The sequence below is a fragment of the Parambassis ranga genome, chromosome 13 (assembly GCF_900634625.1).
Source record: "Parambassis ranga chromosome 13, fParRan2.1, whole genome shotgun sequence".
NCBI classification, from domain to species: domain Eukaryota; kingdom Metazoa; phylum Chordata; class Actinopteri; family Ambassidae; genus Parambassis; species Parambassis ranga.
The window spans coordinates 21,659,763-21,683,682 of NC_041033.1; the positions used below are offsets into that span (position 1 = coordinate 21,659,763).

A 23,920-nucleotide genomic window follows, 5' to 3' on the forward strand; every position below is an offset into this window, starting at 1 on the left:
ATACCATGGACGAAGCTGAAGACTCACTCAATCTCTTTGGTAAGTCCCACTGCTACAATTTTCATGCACAGTTTTTTTACAAGGTGAAGAGCAGAAATCCACTGAAGGTGTTGTGGTTGTTGTCATCATCATAGATCACCCTGTTTGCAAACAGCCTCGCAAACATGGTGTCTCCGGGCTCCAGCTGCAGGACCACCCCGTTAGTCGCGCTGTCGTGGGCGTGCTTGCCTTTCGTGTCCCAGGTAGCCCAGGTGAAGGTGAAGTAGTACACCCCCCGGATGGGGGCAGTGAAGACGCCGGTGGAAGAGTTGTAGTTGTTGTTGATGTTGGAGAAGATTCTTCGGTATTTCACTGTGGTGTCCTTTGAAATCGGACCCAGAGTTGCCCCTAAAGCAACAGCGAAGGTGATCTTCGGTGCACTTTTGCCTGCGAGTGCGTTCAGCTGCATCTCCAGAGCCTGGCTTTTCTTTGACAGCTCCTCCACCTGGCTTTTGTAGGACTGTAGGTTCGCCTCCACGGTGGCCATCTTCTCCATCATGGTGCTGAGGCTTTGCTGAACCGTGCTTTGTGTCTGTGATGTGGCTGACAGCTTCTCCTTCATGGCTGCCACCCCAGAGAGCAGGGCACAGGTGTCAAGTTGACAGACTGCCACGGTGGTCGAAGTCCCCAGGCAGGTGTGGTTCCCACTGCAGAGGCTGCTGGAACCGAGCAGCAGCAGCAGGAGGACCAGATGCTTCATCTCAAACACTCATTTTTTCGAAAAATTGAAAAATGTTAGAGAAAAACTTCTCCTTTGCTGCTGACCTTACTTCAAACAAGGAAATACTGAATCTGACAGACTCATGCAAGCACCTTAAAATTGGGGCTATGTAAGTACATTGTATCTGTTAGAGTCTGTATATTCTGTTCCTTGCACATTCCGCTCTTTATCACTCATCAGCCAAGGCCACAGAAGGGAGCCACATGCACTCCCATAATGAAAGGGCTCCTCATTAAAAACCATGATTTATTATTTTATTATTACTGGACAGGCTGATTTCATAGAAGTGTGACTGACTTGGAGGTACATTGTGTTGTTACATGCTAAAATGTCGCACTAATAATATGTGGGTGCACAACACTTAAACTTAACACCAACATTTATTGAACACTAACTTTAGCCAGCTAGCTTTGGGTGAGAGGCGGGGTAGACCCTGGATGGGTCACCAGTCCATCGCAGGGCAACACAGAGACAGACAAGCATTCACACTGATAAATATTTATATTCTACATATTTATAGTCATTACTTATTACTTGTATTACTTTTATTGAACAAACTAAATATGTCCAACAGAATCAGAACCTCAGCTATTTGTCTTCTCTGTCTCTCTCTGCATGGCCACACACAGGCTGCTGTCTGCACACAGCGGCCCAATGCACGCACGTCTGTGTGTGTGTGTGTGTGTGTCTGTCTGTGTGTCTGTGTGTGTGTGTGTGTGTGTGTGTGTGTCTGTGTGTGTGTGTGTGTGTGTGTGTGTGTGTGTGTGTGTGTGTGTGTGTGTGTGTCTGTCTGTGTGTGTCTGTGTGTGTGTGTGTGTGTGTCTGTGTGTGTGTGTCTGTGTGTGTGTGTCTGTGTGTGTGTGTGCGTGTGTCTGTGTCTGTGTGTGTCTGTGTGTGTGTGTCTGTGTGTGTGTCTGTGTGTGTGTCTGTGTGTGTGTCTGTGTGTGTCTGTGTGTGTGTGTGTGTGTCTGTGTGTCTCTGTGTGTGTGTGTCTGCGTGTGTCTGCGTGTGTGTGTCTGCATGTGTCTGTGTGAGTGTGTCTCTGTGTGTGTGTCTGTGTGTGTGTGTCTGCGTGTGTGTGTGTCTGTGTGTGTGTGTGTGTGTGTCATTGGGCCGCTGCACAGACACGTTGGCGCAAACGTGCTGCAGACACACAGAGACACACACACGTACCCACACAGACACGCACAGATAGAGCTGACAGCTTCTCCTTCATGGCTGCCACCTCAGAGAGCAGGGCACAGGTGTCAAGTTGACAGACTGCCACGGTGGTCGAAGTCCCCAGGCAATTAAACGATTCCTCACAAATGGTCCAAGCAGGTCATCCTATCAGAAAAGATCCCTCTGTAAATATTGTTCAACCTTCTTAGCTCACAGATTACAGATCCTGTTTTCATTAGTCAAACTATTTATCTAGGACTGACAGCAGGAAATCTAAGCTTCTGACTTTCCTGCTGTTTCAGACTCTGGATAAAGTGCTGATGGAGATGAGTACCTGCGATGAGCCTCGTCCACCTAACGGCCCGTCTCCCATAGCAACAGCCTCTGGACAAAGGTGTGCTCTCTAATAACAGGGTCTTGTCACCTTGTTGACCTCAAACGTCCTCCCACCTGTCTCATTTACAGTGAATATGGCCTTGCTGAGAAGGTGGTAGAAGGGATGTCTCTGTCCATCAACTCCATCATCATCAGGATCAGCGCCAAGGCCTTTAACGCCTCCTTCGAGCCCTCCCAGCTGCAGGTCTACAGCGTCAACACCAGCTGGAGCATCAGTGACCTGCGGTTCACTCGCATCCAGGACCCTCAAAGGGGAGAGGTCAGAAGTAATGTTCAGAAGTAATTATCCAAGTTAGCTCTGTGTTAGCTCAGGTTAGCTCTGTGAGGGTTAAAAATGGTTTGTTTTAGGGTGCTCCAGGATGTGCGAATAAGTGAGAGTTGTAAAAACCTGAAACCTATCCCAGAACTAGAACCTAAAGAGCAGAGGTCAGTCTTAATCCATGTGTGTCAGGAGGGTAGTGAGATGGCGGACACAAATGCAGACTTAGCCGGAGGTGAAAACAAACTCGGTTCCTTTAATATAAGCCAGGGTTCGGTACATGGGTGATCAGTCAACGTGGCAGAGGTAACCAAAAGGCAAAGGCAAAAAAGCAGTAGTCAAATCCAAAAAACAAGTCACACACAAGAGAATCCAAAACTTACTCGAAAACACGTAGGGAAAAAAAACACAAGAATCCAAAGCTTACTCAAGAACACGTAGGGAAAAATCACAAGAGCAGAAAGGCTACTTGGACGGCTGTGTCACATGGAAGACTCACAAAACGAACTGGCAACAAGGGGCAGGAAACACACAGGGTTTATACACAGGAGGGCGGGAAGACAATTGGACACAGGTGAAGCACATTAGGGCGGAGCAGGTAATCACAGGTGGGGGAAGGGAGCACACATGAGGAAGGGGAAGTAAACAGAACTAAAACACAAGGGGAAGATCGAGTTTCAAAATAAAACAGGAAGTGACTAGTAAAACTAGAACTAATACAAACAGAAAATAAACTACAAAATAAAAGACCTGGCTGAAACCATGACAATGTGCATATGGACAGCTGCAGTTAAAGATTAAACATTGTGTGTCCGTGTCCGCCTGTGTGTGTGTCTGAGGCCTCAGGAGCTGCAGCTGAATCTAAATTCTGTCTGTGAGACAGGTAGTGATGCTAGTCACTTGTTGAGAACTGGACTTTTGTGATGTTTTGAAGGCTGCCAGAGTCCTGTGTGCATGGAAGATATATATATGATACAGTGATAGGCCTTGTGTTTAATTGGGTTCCGCAGAGAGCTCCCGGCTCAGATCGTGAAATGTATGTGTTTGGGGTGACGGCAGGTCAGGCCCCCGAGACCGAGCAAACAGCAGTGGCTGTGGAGGTGAGAAGACAGAGAGCAGACCCTATTGGTCACAGACGTCATAGGGAGAGGCTGAAGTAGCTAATCAGTTCTCCAAGGTCACACAGGAAAGAACATACACATGAAACAGTGTGTCTTAAATGAGCCGCATCTGGCACTGAGGGGAGGTGGATGCCAGCGGACTAGTCACGTACACACAAGTACAAATTTTGTATGTAGAAGTATAAAAGGTGTGTGAGACCCCAGTTGACTGACTGACTGCATTTTGTCAGGTGTGACTGTTATTTGTGCTGAAAGGTTTGTGCATGTATATATATCTATAGTCATATTTCCTCCTCTCCGCTTAGAGCCGACTGTTAGCTGACGCCTCTATCTGTGAAACAGAGCGGGGAGGGCTGCTCTCCCACCAGCTCCTGAGCATTAAAGAAAGTAAAAGATTAAAATGAAATATTTTCTGGGCATTTGAGGAAGAATAAAAAGAACGGCTTTGTTTAACAAAGGTTTTGGGGTTTGCTGATACTTGTGTAGTTGTGTTCAGTCACATTGTTAACCACATTGATCATAATTCCACAGTGTTGATCACTGTGGAGGTGAAATAAAATAAGAAAATATATAAAGAAGATATAATAAAACAACAGACTATGCTTAATGAAGTTCTATATCAATGTCAATAATCTATGTTCTAAGAGGATAAAAGCACCGTTAGCACACATTCCTACTCCAGAAGGACTGTTTAAACACCTGCACCTCGATTATGTTGATATGATCAAATCAGTGCACTGATTCAAGCCTTAACATGCTGTGCAAGCACCTTTATACCTCGATTTAGTCAACCAACCTTTCTTATCTAAATAATGTTTGCTTTGATCACTATCAAATTACTATTACGATATATACAGATATCCATTATAATATAATCACTGTTTCATCTTGCTGCATGTTTGCTCCTCTCTCTCTCTCTCCTTCATCCTCTCTGTCCTGTCTCCCTCTTCTTCTCCTCCTCTACCCGGCCGACTGGCAGCAGGAAGGTTCCTCCTTCAGAGACGGGTCCTGCTCAAGGTTTCTTCCTCTTAAAGGGAGTTTTTCCTTGCCACAGTGCTCTTAGGGGGTTCAGGCTCTGGGTTTCTGTGAAGCGCTTTGAGACAATTTCTGATTGTAAAATGCACTATATGAATAAAACTGAACTGCACTGAATTGAATTAATGTGGATATAAGAATATATGGATATTTACATGTTTACATTACATGTACACAACTTATAAATCATGATGTAACCATTGACTTCCTCTATCTAGTCTGAATGTGCAAACTAAACTGTAGCAGTAAGAGGCAGAACTGCACGATATTATCATAACATTAGTATGCACAATTACTGCCATTAAAATGAAATAAATAAGAACTGGTGATAAGTCCATTTATCTGAAAATCATGTTGAAGATGAGTAATGTGTCATTAAACTCTCCAACAGAACCAGAGGAACCAGACCTCAGGATTGTTCTGGTTGGGAAAACTGGAGTTGGGAAGAGTCAGCCAACCACTGGCAAACCAGACCTGGGCCGGGTGTACGAGCATTGTGTGGGCTAGAAGCGGGCCAGACCAAGTCTGCTATGTGGGATAGACAGATAAAAAAAAGAATTTTTTTAAATGTTCTGTTTTTATTGCTCTTCAGAATTCTATTTTGAAACTCCAAGCTTTCATTGTTTACATTCTTATTTTGAAAAGACACTAATGTGCACTGTTGAAATAAAAACCGTTTCCATTTCACATTGTTTGTTCGTGTCAGTACTCGCCTGACCTCTGTTGAAGCTCAGCTGCGCCTAACGACTATGGGACAGCAGGGGGCGCTGTGGTGCTGGGACTGGCTGACTGTTCTCAGTGGACACTTCCAAGGAATGGATCTAAGCAGTGGCGTGGAGTAACACAGCAGAACACCTGAGGAGAATAAAAAAAACAAACAAAACAAGCCACCACTAGAGTCCAGCAGGTGGCGCCACATAGCAGTGAATTTGACATTATAGCTACGACAACTGCAGGCTTCACTGTTACTACTCAATTCATTTGAGAACACTGAACCTGAGCCTTGAACTGTTTACATCAGATTAACACACTGCAAATACATTCATGAAAACTTAACACTTAAGAATCAAAGAATCACTTTTATTGATCAAATGTGCAGCATTTCAAGGAATTTGTTTTGGCAGTTGTACCAGACAGTTAACAAGGTTACAATAAACACACGGTTTACAAGAACGTTTGGGTTGGAGCTGTAAGTACTGTGTACATAAATATATCATTATAGAGCGAAGTCCCTGCGATCAGGGTATGATATATCTCACAGTCTGCTGCAGTCTCATCCGGACGACAAATCAAAAGTTTTGACTTTTGACGCAAAATAATTGTCAGACCAAACTAACGCACACACACACACACACACCTTAGTGTGTGCTGTCCTCCTCTAGAAGTCCATTCTCCTTCAGCACAGCACTGACAGCAGGTATGAGGCGTGCACTGTAGTCCAGCAGTCTGCCATCATAAATCAGCTGATCCGGCTTTAGGTGAGGCTGCCTTGGACCTCTGCACAGACAGAAAAAAAACAGTTGGAGACAAAATTATTAGACTCCACGGGTGCTAATAATTTAGTTGGAACAACTTTCCACAAATGTGTGTCAGGCTCAGTGCATCACAGGCCGTCCTGACATACAATCCTAGCATTAGCGCTGCACACTGTTAACACATAGGAGTAAGCATACACTTCCTGTGATCAGGAGACTCCGCTGTCCACCCCATACCTTGTGTGATACATCCGCGCCATGTTCCTGTCAACCCAGGAGCAGCCATGTTGTGAATGAAGCACTCCGTGGACGGTGGCGGTGAACACAGCTCGCGGGTTGACGATGATCTTGAAGTTGCTGTAGTGAGTCTCTGGAATGATGGGTTCCTGGTACAGGTGGGACAGGATGTCCACCCCAGACACATTCAGCCAGCTGGCCAGCAGGGGCAGTGTTGGGGAGTTTGGAGGAGGCAGTTTGATGGTGTTAGGGAAGACGTTATTCTCAAACATGTAGCACCGGTCAACACCGTACTTCTGCTCCAGCTGTGGCAGCAGCTCCGACCAGCTGGTGAGAGAAAAGCATCCACATTTACCGCAGTGAAGGAGTCACTTTACTGTGAATACTCATCCAGGAAGAAGACTGTACCTGCTGACTGACTGAGGCAGGATGAGCTCGTCCATGTCGTGCAGCGCCACGTATCTGGACCGGTACATGTACCTGTACAGACAGTCATTGAGAGCCGCAATCTGACCAAAGTAATGGAGGTCACCTGGACCGAGTGAAGGCACAAAGCTGCGAGAGACGTTCAGATATCTGGACAGACTCCAAGGAATCACCTCCACAAGGCCTGAGAGGGAGGAGCAGGAGTGTGGGTTCAACCTCAAGCTCGACAGCTATCAAACCACTTTATAGCAACTGGCTAGCAAGAAAGCTAAGCAGGATATTGGTGTTAACATTAGCTTTTAAATGCGAAGATAAGCAATGCAGCAGCTGGATCAGCCTGGGAATATGGACGAATCAGAATTAATGAATGAATTATCCACCAAACTCATATGGTTCATCATTAGGTAGCTAGAAAGCTAATGTTAGCTCCCCAAAAATCAGGCCAAAACATCTGGATCGCCCCCTGGTGGCTGGCTGCAGACAGCGTCCTGACACCTCTCTGTTGTCTTCATGTCGTTACTTTCTCTGTCCACGTCCCTCTGTCTCCTCCACCTCCTTCACCAAGAGCCTCGCTGCTCACGTAGCCAATCACGTCGTAGGGGCAAATTTAAAACCTTTCCTCTGTCTGTTGTCAGCTGTCATTTCAGATCATCCTTAGCATACCTCCTCCAAACACTCTCAGAATAAGAAAACATTGTGTTTGGCAGCTGTGGTCACACAGTGGCACTGAGACAGAGGTGCATGCATGGATGGATAAAACAGGCACAAACACACCGTACTCCACCTTTGTGTGTGTAGTAGTCCAGGATGCGCTGCGTCTCAGGGCTGCAGCTCGTTTTATAGACCACCACTCTGTCCACCCCCAGTAACTGCATCATCTCCAAACTCTGCACAAACTATGAGACAAAGGCACATGTAAGCAGTTCACACACACAGTAAAGTTTGTTATTGATGAGATGGTACCTGCAGCACGTTGGTGAAGTCGAACATGGTGGAGAGGCAGACGGTGAAGCTGTATGGAAAGGCGTCACTCTTCACATTCTGGTTCTTCACCTCCAGGAACTCTCTGTCCACTTCACCAAGAGGTCACATGAAGGTGTGTTTGATTTGCAGCATTAATTCACTTCAGTTAATCAGTTACCCAAGAGTTCAGCAGTGAGTTATTGTTCTCCTAAAATATTCAACCTTTTATTATTCAAACAGGACTTTGTGCTCATCCTGTGGTTCTGAAAATGTGGCCTGTGGAGCTTCAGTACCGTCAGAGCTGCCTGCAGCAGAGGTCACGGTGATGCGAGATGGCGCCTCACAGCCTGATGGGACGGGGCACATGATGTCGGCCGTCCCGTAGGCGAAATCAAAGTGATCGGTGTTCATGTTGCAGACGCCGTCAGAGATGTGCAGCTGCTCCTGACAGCAGAAGAGGCAGCGATACGCCACCGCCTCGCTCCGCAGCACCACAGCAATAACACGGACCTGCAGAGGAACACAGGGTTCTAACCAGATGCTCGTGGATGCTGAACCTGCTCTGAACCTGCTCAGTGTACTGACCTCCTTTCTGTCTGTGCGGTGCTCCAGATACGCTGAAAACAGCAGCGTCTTCGTCCCATTCACCGTGACCACAGATGCTTCTGGTTCTCGTCCCTGAAGAACTGCATGAGACCAGGGGTTAATCGTCTTGTATTGTCTTTCAATTCATCTTAGGCTTGGTCTCCCTGAGTCACATGGTAGTGAAAAGTCCAACTTTATGTAAATGTTGATGATCTCAACATCAATGATGATGATCTCCAATTTGCATAAAGGGATTTAATATTTTCAGCGTTGTGCCCTGAAACTTGAACCGATCTTTCAAACAGGTTTGACATGAGAGTAAAGTTTTCCAGCAGATCAGGAAGCAACAAGGTTTCATGTTACATTTCCAAGAAGCTTTAGTAGTGAGCAGTGTTCAGTCACTTACCCTCAGGACCCACAATATATGTAGTGTGCACTGAGTGTTGTGGCACAGTGGTTCTTTGGTAGTAGAAGGTCCTGGGCTGGAAGGTCCAGTAGTCCCTGCAGACAGAAGAAAGGTAGAGCTGAGATCACGAGTCATTTTAAACTGCAGTTTGAAGAGATGAGAAGGTTTGGGCTTGTATGTTTCACTGCTGGGTGTAATTTACATCTAATATGAAGCAGGTGTATGCTGGAAAGTCAGACTAGTATCCATGTTCATTATAACATAAATTGATGATCGACCAGGAGTATCCGGTCAGAAAGAGTCGAACAAAATCAGAGGAGTGATTCCACCCACCTGTAGGTCCAGATCAGCAGCGTGACAGAGAGGACGGAGAGGACAGCAGTGATGAGCATGAGTTTGAACCTTTTGAGCACAGGCGGCTGCTTCTGACTCATCTTTTTTTTTTTTTTTTAATTTATAATCCTTTATTAGTCCCACAGAGGGGGGGACACCTTCTGTGGGTGGGTGGTGAAAAAAAGTACATCAGTATATTATGAAATATAATATAATAATATGAAGTAGTTGCCATTTCCTGTGGATTTTAACAGGTTGTTAAACTATTTTACCTACAGAAGTAAACACTTAATGACTATTTCAGAGACAGATTCAACAAACACTCGGTGACAAACAGAAACTAATTCCAAGTGAAACAACAGTTTTGTCAAACATACTGGTGCTACTACACTAACAGCCTCCATATCTGAGGCCTTCTCTCATTTACAGAGACAAAAAACTGGCAAATCCCATAGAACAATGAACCAAACTGCTTAATGCAGATAATACTGAAACACTAAAAATACTAACTTACAAAAAGATGCATGTCTTTATCTTTATTTGCTTATAAAACTGCTGAATTCACAAAAATATGAAACTTACTTTTCTTGGAGCTGTCTGATGACAGAGTGTGTATATGTACCCACGAGGTCGCAGACGTCCAGATGACTGCTTGTATTAACAGTTGAGTTTATAATTAACACATTCTGCATCACCCTGAAAAGGAGGAGGGGCATCCTGACATGGGATGGAAATTTCGGCTCACGTGTTGGCAGTAAACACTTAATGCAACAGGTCGAAATGTTAGGACATGTTTGAACCAGAAACTGGTCCACCCAAAGGACAAAACTCCTTTGAGGACAACAATGTCCACATCCTAGACAGAGAGGACAGGTGGTCTGAAAGAGGAGTCAAGGAAGCATCTATGTGAAGCTGGAAGAACCTTCCCTTAACAGAGGTGGTGGCCTCAGACATCATCTTTCTACCACAGACAATGAAGCTTCCATCCATTCCAGGAAGCTTCACTCCAAGGACAAAGGACTGTCCACCTGTCCCCGCCCCACCACAGCCCCCTGTAGTCTCAGAGTCGTTAGACACCAGACACAGGTAAGTATGGAGACATTTGGAGCTATTGTTTGATGAGACTCTGATCAGATGACTGCTTGTTTTAAGAGTTTAAAGTTACAATGAACACATTCTGTGTCCTGAGGAGGAGGAAGTCCTGTTAAATGAATGTGTGGCTTCATATCTGGCTGATGTTTGTGTAAGGATGACATAATGCCCACACCATTGAACGCTGAACCTGTTGCACTGTATTACCTTTTAGATTTGTTGTATATTTGCACACTCAAGAGTTTGATGTGCTGTATGTATGCTCCTTTATCTCAGCTCTGACTTCCTTTAACATGCACACTAAGCTGCTGTCTCCTCCACACTGTGTGGTAATCTCTCTGCAGTGAAATGTACTTTGGTCCATTTTATGGTTAATCTGTGTTTAGAATTCTATAAGTATGCAGTATGCAGCTATATAAATATTTGTACATTTTAATTTTTAAATTTAAACTGCTTGTATTAACAGATTGAGGTTATAATAAACACATTCTGCATCGCCCTGAGAGGAGGGAGGAGAAGGAGGGGCATCCTGACTGATGTACTACTGATGGAAATTTTGGCTCTATTTAAAGAGCCGGTTCATAGGAACTGACTCGCTTCCCCTCCTCCACCTTGGCCTCTGATCACATCACTATTACAGTAATGTCAGCATACAGGCCCCTGGTAAACCAGGTCAGAGGGAGAAGTAGAGGACTGTACCTGCTGACTGACTGAGGCATGCTTTCTCCTCCACACTGTGTGGTAATCTCTCTGCAGTGAAATGTACTTTGGTCCATTTTATGGTTAATCTGTGTTTATAATTCTATAAGTATGTGCTATATAAATATTTGTACATTTAAAAGCCTAATTTGTAATACCCTCCATCCTGCTTTGATCCATCAGAGGAGGCAGAGACTTCTAGGCCTGCTTGTCTCCTTTAACTGTCTCCAGCTCCTCCTCCAGGATCCTCCTCCTATCCACGGCCTTCACCCTATCCAGTGAGTCCTGGTTCGACCTCATGCCTCCTCCCAGACGGCTGTGCCTGGTACACCACTGGCAAACCAGACCTGGGCCGGGTGTACGAGCATTGTGTGGGCTAGAAGCGGGCCAGACCAAGTCTGCTATGTGGGATAGACAGATAAAAAAAAGAATTTTTTAAATGTTCTGCTTTTTATTGTTCTTCAGAATTCTACTCCAAGCTTTTATTGTTTACATTCTTATTTTGAAAAGACACTAATGTGCACTGTTGAAATAAAAAAACGTTTCCATTTCACATTTGCTTGACACTATAGGGGCCCTAGGCAAGAAGGTAACACTGGGGCCCTACGGGCTACTAGATTCTATAGAAATGCCGCCCCAATCACAAAGACATGTACAGTGATGATTATATAAGCAACCTTTTTATTTAAATAATGTGGAACACACATATGAAAATATTATCTTGAGGAAACATAAAAAACCTGTACAACACAATCAAAACACATCATAGAAATATGTACTCTCTGAAGACTGTCCACAGTGGTGGAAAGTAACTAAGTATTTGTACTTTGTTACTGTACTTAAGTCATTTTTCATGTATTTTTTATGTATCCCAAGAAAAAAACAATCCTTGAGTTCAGTTGCCTCGATTTAAACTCTTGGAAATTAAAAGTAAGTACTTAAGACTTTGGTTAAGTAGGATCATTGATGTAGCACATCTACTTTTACTTGAGTATATATTTTGCTGGGTAATTGTACTTTCACTTAAGTACTAAACATCAGTACTTCCTCCACCACTGACAACACAAGATATGATGACTAGTATTGTTATTATTAAGTCTGTCAGTGCAGGATCATCAGTGAGACCTGGACACCTTGGACCCTTCAGCAGGGCGACAGAGAGGACGGAGAGGACAGCAGTGATGAGCAGCAGGCGTTTGAACCTCCTGAACACAGGCGGCTGCTTCGGACTCATCGTGGTGCTGCTGTTCCAGCTCTGCTGTGTCTCCCTGATCCAGATGAAATAACCAGCAGGTGACACTTCCTCTTAAACACAACGATTTAAGAGATAAGATCTCACGTTCAGCCTGTGCACTGACTGCAACATACAGGAATACTCAAATGACAGCACTGTAAAAATGAGATCTTATCTCTTAAATCGTTGTGTTTAAGAGGAAATGGAACAGCGTTCTCTTAAATTCTCTAACTGCACTCTTCTCATTTAATCGTCCTGATTTTATTTGATGTTTTTTATTTTTTATTCTTTTTACGATTTGAATTTCCTTCTTAATTGAATGTTTTAAAATGTTTTTATTCTGTGATTTCATTCTATGTAAAGCACTCTGAATTGCCTTGTGTATGAATGGTGCTGCATAAATAAACCTTGCCTTGCCTAATGCTGGTTGCATATGTACCCACAAGGTCACAAACATGCAGATGACTGACTGTGTTAACAGTTTGAGGTTACAGCAAAGACACTGTGCTGATCCCAAGAAGGAGGAAGTCCTGTTACATGAATTTGTGCCTTTATACCTGACTGGCGTTTGCTTAAGGATTACATATTGCCCACAGTGGCCACCTAAATGTGTTAATGTTCAACCTGTTGCACAGTGTTATCTTAGATCTGTTCAATATTGCACACTTTAAATTAGCAACTGTAGCATATATAGCAGCACATACATAGCAACAGTAGCTTGTCTGTTGTATTGGACCACACAGGCCAGACTTCGCTCCCCATGAATTCTGCACGGCCTTCATATTTTAACTAATCACCAGAACGTTTCTGCAAATTTGACCAATCCCCTTCAATTCCCACCAGTCATTCAGCTCCATGTCAGCCCTTGTTAGGTTTAGAAGATGCAGCAGACATGTGTGATACAAAATATTTCATTGTTTACATTTCTGTCGTCACTGCAGCTGTTTAACCTTCAGGTACACACCTTTGGTGTTCGGATTTTATGCAGAGATAAATTCCAAATGTTTGATATGCAATGTGTAAAAACAGATGAAACTCACCACAAAGTATCTCATTTGGTGTGGTGCAGGATGAATATGTACCCACGAGCTCACAAACATCCAGATGACTGCTTGTATTAACAGATTGAGGTTATAATAAACACATTCTGCATCGCCCTGAGAGGAGGAGGAGGAGGAGGAGGAGGAGGGGCATCCTGACTACTAACGATGGAAATTTCAGCTCTTCAAAGAGCCGGTTCTTAACAATAAGTATTGTTACATTCGCGGCCAACACATCAGATGCTAGGAGATGCAACACTCCATGCAACACTTGCTGACATGTTAGGACATGTTTGGCAGTGAAGTGAACCAGAAACTGTTCCACCTGAAGAACAAAACCCCCAGGGACAAACACAGCAACGTGATATATGCAGTCCAGTGCAGTGAGGAGTGCTCTGATCTGTACATTGGAGAAACAACAACCACTCCACAGAAGAATGGCTCAGTGGCTCAATGGCAGGAGAGCCACCTCCTCAGGATAAGACTCAGCTGTTCACCTCCACCTCAGAGACAAAGGACACTCCTTCGAGGACAACAATGTCCACATCCTAGACAGAGAGGACAGAGAGGACAGATGGTCCGAAAGAGGAGTCAAGGAGCTATATAAATATTTGTATATTTTAATTTTTAAATTATCTAAGCATCTGATCTAAGCAGTGGCGTGGAGTAACACAGCAGAACACCTGAGGAGAAAAAAAAACAAACAAAACAAGCCACCACTAGAGTCCAGCAGGTGGCGCCACATAGCAGTGAATTTGACATTATAGCTACGACATCTCCACGCTTCACTGTTACTACTCAATTCATTTGAGAACACTGAACCTGAGCCTTGAACTGTTTACATCAGATTAACACACTGCAAACACATTCATGAAAACTTAACACTTCAAATCAAAGAATCACTTTTATTGATCAAATGTGCAGCATTTTTGTACCAGACAGTTAACGAGGTTACAATAAATACACGGTTTACAAGAACGTTTGGGTTGGAGCTGTAAGTACTGTGTACATAAATATATCATTATAGAGCGAAGTCCCTGCGATCAGGGTATGATATATCTCACAGTCTGCTGCAGTCTCATCCGGACGACTTGGTGTTGAACTGAATGCTGGACGCTCCACTGTAAAAATGTGACAGTTTTATAAAACACTAGAATGTTCACAGCTGCTCTCCCCTGGTTCTGCTTTCAGGGGGAAACATGTACACACGTGAGCAATCCTTCACATCAGCGTTCAAAGCAATGCTTCAGCTGCAGCAATCAAACATCAATCATTTTCTTCAGGAAATGCTTTTCTAGTTTTATTATAAATCTGTTTGAAAAGTTCTTCTCAAACATTTTAACACTAATTTTCTCTTGCAACCAAAAAATAAACAAAAACAATACAAAGCTGGTCCCAGGGTTAGGGTCTAAATACCTGCAGAACTCTCACAGTGACCTCTCTGATAGGCTGGAGTGCATTGTTAGGAAAATCCAGGGCCCCCTCTGCCAGAGCTGAGTCTGTCTTAAATAAATCAATCTGGTAAAAATCACTGGTGAGCAGAGAAAATAGAGCTGATCCTCAGAGGACACATGTGAGGGAGATAAACATAAAATAATAGAAACAATAATAAGAAATAGAAGATATTATTATCATAGTTTTGGAGGATTATGCTGCTGTGATCTGTCTCAGTCCATCTTTTAGCTTCATGCTGAATTCTCTCTCGTTCCAACATCTGAGGAGACAGACGTCGTGATTTGGCATTAATTCATACTTACAGCCGGGATTTTACTCCGGCGCTCATTCAGGAGGATACACTGAGCGGACATGCTGTTGCCATGACAACACAGATGAGAGTACACACACACACACACACACACACGGCAACGATGGGCTCAGGGACGCAGAGCAAAGAAGGTGTTTGTCTGCAGCGCCAAGGGCACAACCTTCCCACAGCCCTGCAGGGGACTATATATAGGATTATATTGGCAGACAGGTAACGCAATAACACACACACAAACACACAATAACACACACACAAACACACACACACACAGAGCTTGGATGTGACCCTGAAAAATAAAACTTGTTTCCTGTTCACAGCAGGGCAGACAGAACTGACAACACAGCACAAACAGGAAGTAACCGTGATGTCATGACAAACCTGGACCGAGTGTAAAACTGAGACCGCTCAGATCCACCAATCACGGCCGGCTTCTTAAAGGTCGGGTAGGAGATTTCATTCTGATGCACTTTGTGTTAAATTAGTGTAACTTCTCTTTACAATCCGATAGCAACCGATTAGTTCTGCAGTTTCGCATTAAAACGAAAAATCATCTGTGGAAGCTATAAAACACTAAAAACATCAGCCAATCCTCCGGGTGGACCCTGCGCGGAGTATTGGCTGGTTGTCACTCTCTTCCTCTCTCTACCTCTCTGGTGTACGTGCACTCTCATGCACGTACACCAGAGAGGTACGTGCATGATGGCCGAAGTCACAGACCGCAGCTCGTCTTCAGGTTAATGTGCGTCCATGTGATTGGGAGGCGTGGCTTCAGGGTGAGCTAAAGAACAGGCTGAACGATGAGGACACAGACATGAAGTATGTAATAATTCAGTGTTACCCCACCATGAGCTGTGAGGCTGAATACACCTGATTAGTGTATTTAGTATCACTTTTGTTATTCCTTGATGTCCTGTTTAGTCTGAGAAGCTGCAGACTGCAGTTCTACAAGTGGCCACTTGAGGCTGGCCTCAAAAGTGAGTTGCTCCCTACAGAGCTCCACATTAAAATGCCCAACTTTACAGTCTAAATAAAAAAACTTTGTTTGTTGACATCTGTATAGAAACTCACCAGTCCGCTGTTGATTGACAGGTAGCTGCTCCGCCTCCTTTTCCATATTTGGCTTGACCAAGCGTCAGGTGGACTCAGCCAAGATGGCAACGGCCGGATCCTCCACACTAAAGACCAAATCCAGGTCTGAGAAACTGCAGTTCCCCCTTTGGCCTCTGGGGGAGACCATCCCCACAGACCTCCATATCAACGACAGGTTAACCACACTTTGCTTTATTCCAAAGCTTTCTGGATGACTGAATAGCAGCAAACAGACACATTAGTTGTCATAATTGCTGCACAAGGAGGCCGACGATGATGCTGAAAGCAAAGGTTCACAAATTTTTTACACAATATTTTTAATACTGGATCATTTTCCTTAACAAATAAATGAGAGTCTAGTGTTTAATTTGCTTGATTGGGTTCAGAGTGGTGTGAAAATCAATACATCTTGGTATTTCTGACTATGTTAAAATGCATAGTTAAGGGTGTAACTGCTGCTTCTGCAACTGCCCGGCCACCTCAGCTCCACTCCTCAACAAGGAGAGAATGTATTTTACCTTCATATCCAGATATTTGCTGTTTGCTTTTGGATTTTTGTTTTTGTGTTTTTGTTTTTCTGCATCGAACAAAACGACAGCCTGAATGTGGCAGCTCAGGATGGACTGTGGATTTATTGTATGTGCAAATTCTTGCAAGAGGCAATCAGGTGCAACAGGAATGGAGTCCAAGACACAGTATATATGATGCTACACCGTCAGGGGATCATGTGTGTGTGTGTGTGTGTGTGAGCCAGTTTACGATCGGAACGTGCAACAGTGTGTGTGTATGTGTGTCCGTGCTCGTGTTGTTCAGCAGGATGCTCTGTGTGTGTGTGTGTCTGCTCGGCTCGGCGGCGTCAGACCGCTGTGAGGGCGAACTCTATCACACCAAATAAAAACACGTTGACATCTTCAAGTTCCCTAAAACAGCAGACATTCAATTTATAACTGTGTATGTACAATAGAGGGATTTTCATATATTAATATACTTCATCTTTCCTGCTTCGTCCTCACGTCGTTGCTGCCGGGTCGTTATTTCTTTGTCCTTTTTGTATTTATAGAGTATTTTCATTATTTACAGTATAAATTACTACACAGTCCTGTGATAAAATAAATAACTTAAATACAATGGCCGTGGCTTTCGCAGTGTCTTTTGCATGAGGGGGGGGGGCTGCCGTTCGCTCCTCGTTGGGTTACAGACAGAAAGGAAGAAGAGACGTGCTGTAGATTCTTTCTGCAGCGGAACATGGAGGGCTGAAGCACAGGGAACACACGTCGTCCCCACAGCGGCGGGACGAGGAAACTCCTCCTGAGAACCACCAGATTTTCTCACTGCAACTTATTCTCGCTCCACAAAACAAGAGGTCGCATCATAGTACAGATTTGTAGCAGTAGCACTGAATGATGTGGCCAAAAGTATGCGGACACCAAGAGTGTATATTTCTAGGCCAAAGCACAAGTGAGCTTCTCATGTGTTCCCTCCACAAACAGCCAATCAGATTGGTTCAGAAGCTTGAAGCAGGACTGGAGTTCCAGGAAGACGTTCAGGAACTGACGAGGCTGCTTGGAAGAACAGCAAAATGTCATCAAGGAACTCAACTCCCCCTGCAGCCCCTAGGGACCTGCTCTAAAAGTCCATAGAATCAGAATTCCTTTATTTATCCCCGAGGGGACATTCTTTCCATGGACCTCCATGTTAAAATTTGACAGCAGAAATAAACATGTTAACAGCTTGATACGAAAACTGTTTTAGTCTCTCCTGTTTTATATATAACTCATTCAGACAGGAGGATGCAGACTTAGATCTTTAAGCTTTCTGCTGCACTTCTATTTGCCTGTTATTGGATTCAATGGGAGTTGAAGTGGGCTCAGGCGCTGCCAACATGGCGGCCGCTTCATCAGATATGAATGGTGAACTGGGAGAAAGCTCCTGCTCCATGCTGCTGTCAGAAGTTTACTGTGAGGCATATTAATTAATCACTGTAGAGGGTTAGGGGTGTCCACATACTTTTGGTCAGCTTCTCAACATTAGAATAAAAACTGGTTTTCTGTAATCTGGCGTTTGTATTTGTTCCCAAGACAACCAGCCTTGTCAGGATTCAGGAAGAGTTTCCCACCTTTGGCTTCTGGTGAGTACAGAGAGTCACACTGAGGGTTTAATACTGCAGTGGTACAAGGAGGGGAGAGTCTCTGGTTGTTGGCCCCAAATTTGTGAGAGTCGACGGGAGGGGAGGGTGTCAGACAGCGACGAATAAGGGAGGAGACGGAGGAGGGAGGGATGAGTGCAAAGCTTCTCCTCCAGCTATACCACGGTGCCGCTCGGAGAGTTCCCGTTCTGTGCTGTCAAGTTCTGGAGACGAGACAAAACACAGAGCAGAGTTACACACAGCGGACGGCCGCATGGAGGAAGATCATCACCGAACAGTCTGCATTCTGAGATAAACACCAGGTCTATCGTAACATCACTGAAACTCTGCTTCATAATTTCACTGAGAAAACAGCCGAATTAAAGCAGCAAGTAGGCTAATTACTCTTCATGATGAACGTCCTGAAATAAACACACTGGAGAAAAGTGCAATGACCTCAATACAAGAGAGAAGTGAAGGCGGGAGGAGACAATTTCAGACATACCGCCTTCCCCGGCCGTGCCCAGGTGCAGATGAGGCCCTCCTGGCAGGCCGTGATGATGCAGTCGTCCATGAAGACCAGGACCGTCAGCCTCTCGTGTGCGATCTTCTTGCAGACCAGCGGCTCCAGCAGCGGCACCTCGTGCATGCGCGGGCACAGCGTAGTGCCCAGCACCTTGGCGGCATCCAGTCGGTTGCTCCTTGGCGCCACGTTGATCTTGTCGTTGCTTTTACTGATGTTTCCCAGGCTGTGGTACCGCTTGTGCTCCTTCTCCACCCCGCCGCTGCCTCCGGACTTGTCCGACTTGCGCTCCTGCAGTGACAGCGTGGCAAATCGGCCGATGCTGAAAGGGGTGCTGTTTCCTCCGCCGCTGCTCCCCCCTCCACCGCCACCTCCACCACTGCCCTCTGACGCCCCCTGGCCCTTGGAGGCATTTGCCACGGCGGGGTGGGGCAGTGAGTTGGAGCGCGACAAGGAGCGAGGCAGCGGTAAGGGGAGCGTCGGTGGGTTGGGGGTGCCAGTGTTAGTGTTAGGTGGGTGATGGTGTCCTTCAACCCCTCCGGTGCCTCCCCCAACTGAGGTGCTGTTGACCCCCCCGCTGCCAGAGTTGGACAATGAGGGCCCAAAAGTGTTAGTAAAGGCGCGGGACAGCGGCAGGCGTGGGTACAACACGTCATCCGTCAGGTCCCACAGGCAGAACTGAGTGTCCTGCCCCACCGAGCCAAACCGGTACGTGACCGAAGTTGAACCGCCACCTTTCGAGCTGTGCCGAGAAAGACGCGATAACGTGCTGCTTGTTCGAACGCGGCCAAAGTGCATGGAGTTATTTGGTGCCCCCTGGTGGAGGTCCTCCTCGCTGCCACTGAGCTCCATCGGCTCCTCATCTTCCAGGGAAGTCGTGAAGGGGTCAAAGGCCACCACGTTGACCCAAGACTTGTGACCATGCCCCCTTGCCACCACGCGGCTTTCTGCAAAAGACCACACGGTAACCAGATCATCCTCTCCGCCTGTCGCGAGATATTTCCCGTCAGGACTCCACGACACGCACAGCAGCCCGCCGAAGTAGCTCTTCATCACGCCCTGCAGCTCCATGGAGTCAAAGTGGAAGACGCGCAGGCAGCCGTCCTGGCCCACGCATGCCACATGCACGCCGTCTGGAGAGAAAGCAAATTCGTTTAGGCCCCCCTCGCCCACGGCCCACCGCAGCAAAGGGTTGCGCGGCGTCTTGGTTTTGCAGGCGTAAACGGCGAAGCCTTCGCCCTGCCGCAGCAGAGAGTACTGCGGGGCCGTGGTGCCACATGGGTGGTCCACATTGTAGAGGTAGAGGTGGCCGCTGGCGTGGGAGGCCAGGAACAGGTTCTCTGACTTAGGAAGCCATTTCAGACACGTCACCTTGGATTTGTCTATCAACCTCTGGAAAACAGGAAGGAGGGCAGGTGGAGAGAGGGAGGAGGAAACATTACAAACACACTCCAAACATTTTTACTTCGTGTGTGTAAAACAGCCGCTTACATGACAATTTTCAGCAAGTGTTGCATTAATGCACCGTTAGAAAGTAAAAAAACACGAGACTAGAGAGAGAGAAGAAGAAGAAGAAGAAAAGGGGGGCGGGAGATTCACAGAGGCAAATCTCAGCAGGCATCTTCTCCATTTTACTGTGAATCCCATTAAAGGGAATCCCATTAAGAAGAGTCAGTTCAGTTCATTACAACGGAAGGCTCAACAACAAAGCATGTTGGAGCACTGAGAGTAAAGGCAGCATCCAAAAGAATGACAAATGACCCTAAACACGAACACACAGAGAAAAGCTGGAACTGTACCTCCTCATTGAAGAGTTTACTGGTCTCCTTCTTGATGGGGTCGAGGTACTGGACCTGTCCGGCTGAGAAACCCACGATGAGGGCGACGCTCTCTGCGGTGGCCGAGTACTGGTTGAAGTCGTGACACGTTGGCTGAGTCCCCTTGTAGATTCTCTTGTCTATGGGCTTGCTCAGGTCCACAGCCTGCAGAGCACACAGAGCCAAACATCAGCCAAGGTTCAGGGACACACAGAGGAGGACGCGAAAATACCGCACGGCTCCAACCATCTGCTGCAACAACGCAACCATCAGGCGGAGAACAGGAGAAGTTTGCAGAGTGGAGTTTGATCTTTGTTCAAAACAATCGATGGTGAACATCAGGGTTTCAAGCAGCAAATGTTTCTGCAGTCTGCAGGCACACAGAGAGAAATCCATCACACAGGAGGCAGCTGATGCCTCAACAACAACAACCTGACAGCACCGCGGCTGCAGGAGCGACGGCCTCACACTGAAAGGTCACACCTGATCTCTGAGGGACCGATCCGTTGTCCTCACTGCCAACAACAGAACGTGCATCAAAACATACATTCAAAGGACAGAATTATCATCAGAATCCCCTCCAACCTCACAGACGCTGCCAGAGAAACTCACAGAGCGACGGCTGCCAATTTTCTCCACCTACACTCATAATGGACGCACATTACGAAGGGATCTACACAACCAGGAGCACGGCAAGCTGAAGCCGTTTGAACTGACCTTCCTCACAGCAGACACGCTGACAGCAGGGACAGTCCAGCTGCAGTCATGATGGCTCGGTGTAAGCGTGTAAACATGTGAACCCGTCCTTTAAATAAAGAGTATTCTGCAGCTGCTGCTGTTGCAGGCATGAGACACAGACAAATGAAAGACGTGTAGATACTTCTGTCACATTCTCATGCCTCTGTCACTGCTTGCTTTATCTATAGGTGCTAGGTAGCCGAGAAAAGTGACCATTAAAGTGACAGAAGTTACTCAAATTTTGCAAAAAAAATACAAAAACAAACATCACCAAAGTACCCACAATCCTCTGCACAGAGGAAGAGCCGTCACATGACTGAGCTGTCAGGTAACCACATGTGAGAGGACATTATCATGACAGCAGACCTCATTTCACATTCATGATATTTAAATTATAACAGTAAGAAGGTCGAAGGTCAAGGTGCCATGCTGTGATGTCATAGTGTGTCCCACTCATGTGGTCTACAATAATTAAAATACTCTGGAACACCGCCTCAGAAAATGTTTCCAGGGACTTTCAAAAGGTGACGGACCCAATGAGACATGCTAATAATAATTAGCTAAAGGCTAATGAAGGCTAAACCCTGCTCGTTTTCGCTTTAACACCACTGCTACTGCTGCCAAGCATTAAACAGCATCACTTGTTACCCTCCCTGGTGACTGTTTGGATTGTTTGCATGTTGAGCCGTCCGGGCCACCGTACTTTGGACCAGACAACTAATCACCTGATCAATAAAACAATCAGCAGAGTAACTGATAATGGATCATTACTTGCAGCCTTAATAGGCAGCAGCGATGCTTTTTTATTTCTTTTTGAGCATCCTTAAGAGGAGAATCATGTTCACGGATGCTTCTTTATTATTGATCATTTTTAAAAGTGTGTGAGGATGAATTTTAATGATTTGTGGCAGCAGGAAGAAGACAAACTTTCTACAAAAGAGATCCTGGAATCAGTCATCCTGCTGCAGGTCTCACCTTCATGTGTCCGTCAGAAGGACACATGTGTTTGTTGTGGAGGACACTTGTCTCTCAGTCACCACATCTGTCCTGCAGTAAATGGTTAGTTATTAGCATCCTCAATAGAAACCAAGGGGTGCAGCTAGCAGCTCAGTAAGCCATGCTAAAAAAAAAAACCCAAAACACTGACTTACTTTTAATATTAAAATGATAATAACACCTGTTCAGACATGGAGGCAGCAGTCTGCAGAGAGCTCATAAAGGTTTAAAATAAACAACATCCTGACTTTATAACCCATCAGCTGATTAATAATTCACCTCCCAGCATCTCTGTGCTGCCACAGAGACTCTGACAGAGGCTGAAGGCTAACAAAGAGTCATGCAGAGCCCGAGGAGGCTTCATTCACACAGATGCGCTGAATGGAGACCTGTCAGAGCCCGCTCCCAGTCCACTGACAGCCTGCATCCGCCTGCATGATGCACCACTCACAGCGCCGGCCTCCCCGCTCTGCGTTGCATAACCACAGAAAGCCCTGTGCTGTTTAAAAACAAATACACAAATAAAACAACAAACATGACGAAATGCGAGCCAGCAGCATCACATTAGCAGGTTAGCATGCTAAGCTAACGCCATCCAGTCTGCCATCCAGGCGGAGAGAGGCTCACCTTCTTGATGTTGGTGTACGTGTAGAAATACAGCTCCCTGCCGATGTTGAAGCAGACCCGCTCCGACTCCTCGCCCGGGTCTTCGGGCTGCAGCTTGACCATGGAGACCCGGACTGGCGGCAGGAAGCCCGCCGGAGAGGAGTTGGCTGCGGCATTAGAAGAGGAAGAGGCGGCGGCGGCGGCGGCGGCTGCAGCGGCGGCGGCGGCGGCAGCAGCACCGGGCCCCTGCAGCAGCCCGACCCCTCCGCCGGGTATCGGACCGGGTCCTGCACCGGGGCCCAGCGTGGCTCCGGCAGATGTGCCCCGCGGCAGCCCGCCCCGCTGCTGCGAGTCCGAGAGGGTGAGCAGCTTGTAGAATCCCTCTCTGGTCCGGAACTGGGATTTAATCTCATTGATATCCTTCAGAGCGCCGCCATCTCCGGCCATTTTTAGTCCAAACAAGCCGCACAGGAAACGGAGATTCTGACCTGGAAATAATCGCGCTGCAATAAAAAAAAAAGTCCTAGAACAGAAATGTGAGAGGCGAAGAGGAGCAGCCGAGCTCAGCTAGGCCGACCAACACACCCGGGCTGCTCCGGCGCATTTTACATCCGGGCCGCTGCTGCTGCTGCTGCTGCTGGCTGGTAAATAAACCCAGAGAGACAGCCCCTCTGAGCCGGTGTGAGCATCATCCTCGACCGGGTCTCTGCCTCCCTTCATCCACTGTGCGTAAAGTACGTGTGATGGTGCGTCGACGGCTGCTGCGGCTGCTGCTGGCCCAGCCTGGCACTGCGCACCCCCTCTAAGCGGAGGACATCCGGGGCCGGGTCAGCTGGATTTAACCACCAGCAGAGGACCACCTTCAGTACACACCACTACAGAGACAAGTGTCTTCTGTTAGCCCCGCCCACCACACTTCAACACGTCACTCAAACACACCTGGTGTTGAAGTTTAAAATCCAGCAGAGAGTTTTCATAGATTAGTGCCAGCAGAGCTCAATATTAAAAAGAGAACTCAGGATTTGTCATGCACGATTTA

At 46.2% G+C, this 23,920-nt stretch overlaps 3 protein-coding genes across 4 annotated transcripts; 1 reads left to right on the forward strand and 2 right to left on the reverse strand.

Annotated features, from left to right (window-relative positions):
* The first annotated feature begins 2,211 nt into the window (after window positions 1-2,211).
* On the forward strand, window positions 2,212-5,239 carry LOC114445170 (UHRF1-binding protein 1-like). Its single transcript, XM_028420129.1, has 3 exons — window positions 2,212-2,315; window positions 2,387-2,583; window positions 5,124-5,239. The coding sequence occupies exons 1-3, from the start codon at window positions 2,242-2,244 to the stop codon at window positions 5,237-5,239; spliced, it is 387 nt and encodes a 128-aa protein (XP_028275930.1). The 5' UTR covers window positions 2,212-2,241.
* Window positions 5,240-5,912: 673 nt separating this feature from the next.
* LOC114445033 (uncharacterized) lies at window positions 5,913-13,342 on the reverse strand. 2 transcript variants are annotated; one of them, XM_028419977.1, is made up of 12 exons: window positions 13,223-13,342; window positions 11,107-11,349; window positions 9,740-9,853; window positions 9,158-9,318; window positions 8,825-8,919; window positions 8,419-8,519; window positions 8,127-8,343; window positions 7,834-7,943; window positions 7,655-7,766; window positions 6,853-7,054; window positions 6,445-6,771; window positions 5,913-6,229 (listed from the first exon to the last, which is right to left on the reverse strand). In XM_028419977.1, the coding sequence occupies exons 4-12, from the start codon at window positions 9,256-9,258 to the stop codon at window positions 6,091-6,093; spliced, it is 1,404 nt and encodes a 467-aa protein (XP_028275778.1). In that variant the 5' UTR covers window positions 9,259-9,318; window positions 9,740-9,853; window positions 11,107-11,349; window positions 13,223-13,342; the 3' UTR covers window positions 5,913-6,090. The 2 variants fall into 2 exon arrangements, with proteins under 2 accessions (XP_028275778.1, XP_028275779.1); XM_028419978.1 differs by having other exon boundaries at window positions 11,107-11,346; window positions 13,223-13,304.
* Window positions 13,343-16,462: 3,120 nt separating this feature from the next.
* LOC114445480 (WD repeat-containing protein 20) lies at window positions 16,463-23,692 on the reverse strand. Its single transcript, XM_028420566.1, has 4 exons — window positions 22,903-23,692; window positions 20,524-20,706; window positions 18,707-20,116; window positions 16,463-18,425 (listed from the first exon to the last, which is right to left on the reverse strand). The coding sequence occupies exons 1-4, from the start codon at window positions 23,326-23,328 to the stop codon at window positions 18,378-18,380; spliced, it is 2,067 nt and encodes a 688-aa protein (XP_028276367.1). The 5' UTR covers window positions 23,329-23,692; the 3' UTR covers window positions 16,463-18,377.
* Between the last annotated feature and the right edge of the window lie 228 nt (window positions 23,693-23,920).